Source organism: Borostomias antarcticus (assembly GCF_949987555.1).
Source record: "Borostomias antarcticus genome assembly, chromosome: 29".
NCBI classification, from domain to species: Eukaryota; Metazoa; Chordata; class Actinopteri; order Stomiiformes; family Stomiidae; genus Borostomias; species Borostomias antarcticus.
The window spans coordinates 2,452,629-2,460,128 of NC_140262.1; the positions used below are offsets into that span (position 1 = coordinate 2,452,629).

Genomic DNA, 7,500 nt, shown 5'->3' on the forward strand with positions numbered 1-7,500 from the left:
AGGAGAAGGAGGAGAGGGAGGAGGAGGTGGTGGAGGAGGAGAAGGATGAGGAGGACGAGAGGGAGGAGGAGGTGGTGGCGGAGGAGAAGGATGAGGAGGAGAGGGAGGAGGAGGTGGTGGCGGAGGAGAAGGATGAGGAAGAGGAGAGGGAGGAGGAGGTGGTGGCGGAGGAGAAGGATGAGGAGGAGGAGGGAGGAGGAGGTGGTGGAGGAGGTGGTGGAGGAGGAGAGAGGAGAGGGAGAAGGAGGTGGTGGCGGAGGAGAAGGATGAGGAGGAGGAGAGGGAGGAGGAGGTGGTGGAGCTGTGTCAGCTAGAATGAAGGATAAAGAGGAGGAGAGGGCGGAGGTGGAGAAGGGGGAGGAGGAGGAGGGAGACTAAGCACATTAGCTGCAACAGTTTAACTTTTCAAACGACCTTGAACTAAGTCTGAAATCTGAGAATGACTCAACACTGAACAAACTAAGGTTGTTCTAAGAAAAGTGGCTTCTGGGTAGAGAATACAAACAGGCCCCATATGGAGTCATCCTCTTCTACGCTTCTTCGAATGTCCTTCCACTTTAACCTTCCAGTGTCTGTCTGAATCTCCACTCACCACCGGAGCGTCTTAACCTGCTGACCCCAAGTCTGGGAATCAACTTAAAAGCCTAACACAAGTGTTCAGTCCCCCGAGGCAAGGTCCCATGTCCGCTGCACCCACTAGTGCTTCGGCCTCCTCAGCGACACACCCAACCACCTCCGCTACACTCACCAGTGCTTTGGCGTTAGGGTTGGCCTTCTTGTCCACGATGACCTTGGCGACCTTGTAGTGCCCGCAGTGGGCGGCAACGTGTAGGGCGGTCAGGTAGTCGTTGGTGACGTCGTCAACGGGGACCTCGTGGTGAAGAAGGAGCTGGACGCAGTTGAGGTGGTCGCCCTGGGTCGCCATGTGAAGGGGGGACAGACCATTCTGCAGGGAGGGGGGGTCGGGGACAATTACCAACATAAAACCGACAATTAAACCAACAGGATGGGAGAATCACGGAAGAGAAGACAAAAAAAAATGAGTAGAGATAAGATAAGATAAGATGCCATGATATAATCATCACAGGAAGCTGTCATGCCGTACCTTGGTCTTAGACAGGATGGGTGCCCCCCGGTCCAGCAACATCTCCAGCACCTGCTCGTGACCGCTCCTGGCTCCGCAGTGGAGGGGGGTCAGTCCGTCCTGGAGGGGGGAGGGGTCATTGAACACAGGACCTGGGTTAACTTGGACCAGGTTGTACATGTCACTGGATGTTGCAATGTGAGTCACGGGCAGCCAAAGTATTTCATGTCGGTCGACTGCGGTCATTCTCCTGTCGAAATAACATCTCTATTTCTGTGACAGGCATTGGTCTACACAGAATACCACATTCATCATTCAGGAATCTGTGTGTGTGTGTTGTGTGTGTGTGTTTTGTGTGTGTGTGTGTGTGTGTGTGTGTGTTGTGTGTGTGTATGTGTTGGAGCAGTGAAATAGATGTCGTGGAGCTACACAGTTGTAGATAATTGCCGAGAATGCAAACCATATGTTTCTCCATCTAAATGAAATTGTTATCTGTGTGCGTCGCCCCAGTTACAGCATGAGAGGAATCTGGCGTGGGGTCTAGAGAACAGCAGGTTTGTGTCCAGGGAGGAAGACTGGGACAATATCACTCTGGCCAATGAGGTGTTACGACATAGGAAGTTTATGGGAAAGGAGCCAATCCAGTGAAGGGTTACAACCAAGCTAGCCACCTCTCCCGTTCTGATGATGTCTGCCTCCGAACAGAGGCAATTAAGACCGACCCGGATGGTTTTTGGTGCTGATTCTGTGAGATTGTCACAGACCAGACATCTCAATGGCTAGGTTACAGTATTGTACTGTATGTGGTGGTTTCAGGTCTGGGTCTGGGTCTGGGCCTGGGTATGGATGTATGGGTCTGGTTCTGGGTCTGGTTCTGGGTCTGGAGGTCTTGGTCTGGGTCTGGAGTTCTGGTTCTGGTTCTGGGTCTGGTTCTGTGTCTGGAGGTCTAGGTCTGGGTCTGGGTCTGGTTCTGGGTCTGGTTCTGGGTCTGGAGGTCTAGGTCTGGAGGTCTTGGTCTGGGTCTGGAGTTCTGGTTCTGGGTCTAGTTCCTGACCTTTGTCCTGGCGTCGATCTTGGCTCCTCTCTCCAGCAACAGCTTCACCATGTTGCTGTTCCCCCGTTTGGACGCCACGTGCAGCGGTGTGATGTCATTCTATAGCACATACACACAGAAGAACCACACAGAAGAACATCAGGACCAGAGATTCAAACTGATGAGGACACTGCCCACAGACCACAGTAGTGTAGACTTAGTGAAGGTCCTAGTGAACGTCGACATCCCCATCAGCACAGATACATTATCTGAAGATTATCATGTAAACATGCTGCAAAGGGTTAAAGTTGAACGGAGAACCTCATTATTAACGAAGCCACCACTGATTTCACTGTTTTCATCTGTTTTCATTGCTTTCTGTATTGCATCAGACAGGCATAGTGTGTGAGAATACAGTAAAGCCTTTGGGTAACATCGCCCTCTAGTGGCAGCTAACCATAGCAGCGGTGTTGTAAAGGGATTGGCCACTGCAGTGCATCCTGGTACATATCTGATATCATGATACTGGCGGTTGCCTCATTCCAATGACTGGGTGTGTTCACAGGGACAATAGACATGGAAGTGCTTTTGTGCTCGCTGTTGAAAATGTGCCAGGGTGATAGTCTAACTGTTTGAGTTTCTGTGTTATCTGTTCTGCATCTATATTATCACTGGGACATGACATAATGAATTGGTTGTCACGTCCAGGAATGTTAGGGGACAGTGTCACACACACACACACACACACACACACACACACACACACACACACACACACACACACACACACAGAGTGTGGACAGTGTATTGCCTGTGTCAGCTAGAATGAGACCATTCCTGCCGTGATGACCTGACAACCACAGTCTGAGTATTATGGGATGTTCTGAAACAACGCCCCAGATTCCATCTAAATCTATGGGCTCATGTTTCACTGTGACCGTGGGGCCATGCCTGAATGCGAGCGTGTGACAGAGCGAGGGCATGTGAGGAAGTGGCTGTGTGTGTGTGTGTGTGTGTGTGTGCGCGTGTGTGTGCGCGTGTGCGAGTATGTTTCCACTTCAGCAGACTGACAGCGGCAGCTGTAGAATTACGTAGCTCAGCATTACGTCCCAGGGCTGGACAAGGGCTGCATATCCAGGCTCTCCCTTTACCTCTGTCATCCCCCCATCCCCCAGAGAGAGAGAGAGAGAGAGAGAGAGAGAGAGAGAGAGAGAGGAGAGATTCCCTGCACCATCCAGGTCATAGAGTCCAGGCAGGTCTGGTGGGAGCTGATGAGCGTATGGCGTGGGCAGGGGGCGTGGTCGGAGGGGGCGTGGTCGGAGGGGGCGGAGCCTTACCCTGGCCTTGAAGTCGACGCCGGCTCCGCGGTTGAGAAGTAGCGTCGCCACGTTGATGTTGCCGTAGTGAGCGGCGATGTGGAGCGGCGTGAAGCCACTCTGGGGGAGGGGACAGGGTTGGAGGAGAGATGACATCAGAGACACAAAGGACACACAGCCAATCAGAGCCAGGCATACCCACTCAAACTACACCCCCCCCCCACCACCCAATGAGCAAAGCCTGATGGGAAGGTTCCGTGTTCAGACACACTCCAGTCGTAAGTCCTGAGACCCACAAGTGCCTGGGCCGAACCCAGAACAGCCCAACCCAGAACATCAGCTGCCGTGGGTGGCGGGTGACATTACGGACGTACAATACAGGCAGGGAGACAAACACAGGGGACACTTTTGCATGCCAGCGATGAAGGGGAGTGTAACGCATAACTGCACAACCAATTAATCGCCATCTGTAGCTGCCGGGCTGCAAAAACGAGTGCACCCAGACAGACAGACAGACAGACGGACAGACAGACGGACAGACAGACGGACAGACAGACAGACGGACAGACAGCTGTTGCGGACACTGAATTGGATCTCAGGAGTGTAGCCATGCAGATACAGTCCATAAATCACTCTCTGTCTCTGATGAACTTCAACTCAGCTCTAGGCAACTCTCTCGATTTGGCAATGCATAGCAACAATTTCTACCGTGTCTTTGTAGAATTGTAGGCGTATTTCAAAAGATTAGTCGACAAACTAAGAAATTCAGTACGTTCATATCCTTGCTGCGTATGCTGGTGATACAATTATGATTCAACATTTGCTGTTTTCCCATCAGACTGAGAACATGTAGGGGGTTATGAACATGTTAATAGAGGTTTTTAACATGTTGGTAGGAGGTTCCATTCAGAAGCTAAAATTAGTTTTCTGATATCATGCAATGCTAGTAGATGATACTACAGTAGCTTGGTGCATTTGAAAGTGCGTTCCGGTCAGTGTACAGCTGCCATGCTAGCTGTGGAGAGAGAACTACAGAGTCTGAAGAGAACATCTTTTATCAGCGACGGCAGATTTTGCCGACTGGTTGTTTGGTTGTGGACTCCAGGTTCCAATTCTCAATCCCTCAGCCTGATTATGCACTTGTACACTTCTCTTCCTTTACAGACTTCTGTAAATAACTAGTGAGAGAAATACTGTAGGGCTAGCTCCTGATTACACAAATCCAATGTTTTTGAATCTGTAGGTAGGAAGAGCACAAGTGCACATTTCAGAATAAGGATGGAGATGGGGAACACATGGTGAGAGTGACTGGCTGACTGGTTCTCTGTAGCTGAAGGGCCTGGTTCCAAAATGAAGCCTTGCCGCCTGGTTCTAATATTAAACCGTTATCTCCTTATTTTATGGCAATGTGCCCTGGGAAATAAGGAGGAATCAGAGTGTTTTCAGTCGAGGTAAGAGGACAGGCAAACCCCCAGGACACCTCAAAGAGTCCAGCCCAGCTCTGGCTTCTGTAGCATTAGCATCTTTAGCGTTAGCCATTAGCCCCAGCCCATCAGCTATACAGAGAACCCCAGTCCACACTTGTAGGCTAGCAAATCCTCATAATGCTAGCAACTCTGCTCTGACGCAACAGGCCATAAAAACACACAGCCAGTCAAAGCGAGCAGGTGATGAAGCTGGCTACGCTGGGGCTTCAGCGCTAGCCATGAGCCGCAACAGTGTTACTGTAGCATTAGCCGCGCTTAGGTTGTGTTGGTGAGTAGTAGCGTAGAGAGGAGGAATCACAGATATACCTCGGTCGTTCTATTCACCATCATCTACAGTGGGAAGTGGCCGACCGCCAAGCGAGAGAAGGGGAGAATGGGCGGTTAGTGCATACAACAACAACAACAACAACAACAGCAACAACGACAACAACTACAACAACAATAGCAACAAAACAATGTCACAATGGCAGCACCAAGCAGATGGCTACATAGTGGTAGGTGGGTAAAGGATAGAGGTCAAGGTAAGAACAAGGCAACATCACACACACACACACACACACACTCACTCACACACACACACACACACACACACATACACAGGGGCTACAGCTACAACTGGATGGTGCAGCTTGTGAAGCACAGTTGAATTTATCTATAGGAGTACAAAAAATACATTTGTCTGTGCAGAATTACCACAGTAGCTTATCATGCTCTGTATGAAACAACCAGTTTGCTTTTCACCCTATCACTGTTCCAAAATATCTGATAATACTAGCACCGTCAGCACCATCAAGTTCACAACAACAACAATAACAACAACAACAACAACAACAAAAACACAACAACAGCACTGGCACTGAGAGAGCAGGGACGCGCGTTTGTACACGGGAAGCGATGTTGTACCTTAGACTCCACGTCTGCGTTGTGGTCGTTCTGGAGGAGCAGGGCGGCGGCCTTGGTGTCGTCCTTGCGGGCGGCGATGTGGAGCGCCGGGAGGCGGACCTTGCCCTTGGTGTCGTTCTCCAGGAGCAGGGAGACCACCTGGTCATGGCCCTGCTGGAGGGCCACCGCCAGCGGGGTGAACCCATCCTGTCGGAGGAGGAGGAGAGAACCGTTACTGCTGCTGGTTCTGGAAGGGACCGGCTGTGGTGTTCTCCAGGAACAGGGAGACCACCTGGTCATGACCCTTCTACTCACTCTGCTGGTACTGGTACCATTACTGATTCTGGTATTTGTTATGGTTTTGTTTCTGGAGCTAGAGGATGTGGCTTTCTTCTCCGTGATACTGTTTAGCATTGAAGATGGTGTCCTAAATGGCATTTGATGCTTGACAGAAAGTATTGCAGACATGTCAGACCTTAAGTTCTGACCTGCGGACTTCAGACACCTAACCAGGCTAAAACGTTGTTCTATATCTTTTAATACTGTAGGAGTACACATCTATTCTAACCCCAGGCCTTTAGAGACTCATTCTAATAGACTGGGCTGTTAGACCTCTAATCACACTCTAAATAAGATGAGTCCATTCAGTGAGACAGGCTACTTTGAATATAATCTACTGTAGAGAGACAGAGGTGATACAGACTGAGGATCAGCATGAATCATCATCATCATCATCATCACCACCAAGCCTCTGGGGGGAGTATCTCCTCATCTCTGCTCTCTCTATCAATATGGACGCTGTCTGGAGCCAGGTGATGATGCCAACTCTCTCTCACACACACACACACACACACACACACACACACACACACACACACACACACACACACACTAAACATAAACAGCCCTCCTTTGTCCCGTCAAGCCTATAAATTAATTAAACCAATGAATACCCACACAAAAACAAAACAATCACATGCCACATGCCAGATCTTGGTCATGAAAGACATTGTTCTCCATCAAGGCCTTTCTGGGGCAGATGGGTATGAATAATTAACCAGCAAGAGTTGCTTGAAACATGGATATATTCTCCTGCATGAATTATTCAGACTCGGGAGGTGGAGGGAGGAAGCTCTGGTTCACATTTTGTACATTGTCAAGGACGGACTTAAAAATCTGAGGCTGAACCTGGCCACGCAGTAACCAAGCCTAACCTGGCCATAACCAAGCCTAACCTGGCCATAACCAAGCCTAACCTGGCCATAACCAAGCTGAACCTGGCCATAACCAAGCCTCAGAGACAGGATGGATCTTCCTCTTACTTAATGAACCTCCAGTTTAGTATTTTTCCACCTGCGCTCAACCTTTCTGCGCTCTCTTTTTAGACAGCGCAAGTCCTCATTCATCCAAGGGGACGAGTTAACAGACGCAACTAAAGACGTCTGCGTCGTCTCTGATCAGCCTCATCAGGCTTCGTTGTGGGACGATCATCTATTTCCTGTCAGAGCGCTGGAAAACAACGCAATAAGCCAGAACCTAACTGACACCCTGCCATCGCGCACAGTGCTTGGTTGGCGTCCAAAGCAGATCATTTATCAACAAATCATCACTATTTCAATCAATCAAGTTGGATTTATATAGCGCCCTTCATGATACCCAGAGGGCTTTACAGAGTCCAGTATTCATTCAGACACAGTC

At 49.8% G+C, this 7,500-nt stretch overlaps 1 protein-coding gene across 1 annotated transcript in view; it reads right to left on the reverse strand.

Moving 5' to 3' along the window:
* ank3b (ankyrin 3b) overlaps window positions 1-7,500 on the reverse strand; it is a gene marked incomplete at both ends in the record, with an annotated part of 99,783 nt that overhangs the window by 65,657 nt on the left and 26,626 nt on the right. Inside the window, 6 exons of the mRNA XM_084459846.1 lie at window positions 749-946; window positions 1,106-1,204; window positions 2,139-2,237; window positions 3,455-3,553; window positions 5,227-5,250; window positions 5,824-6,009. Coding sequence (XP_084315972.1) covers window positions 749-946; window positions 1,106-1,204; window positions 2,139-2,237; window positions 3,455-3,553; window positions 5,227-5,250; window positions 5,824-6,009 — 705 coding nt within the window. The remainder of the gene's footprint in view (window positions 1-748; window positions 947-1,105; window positions 1,205-2,138; window positions 2,238-3,454; window positions 3,554-5,226; window positions 5,251-5,823; window positions 6,010-7,500) is intronic.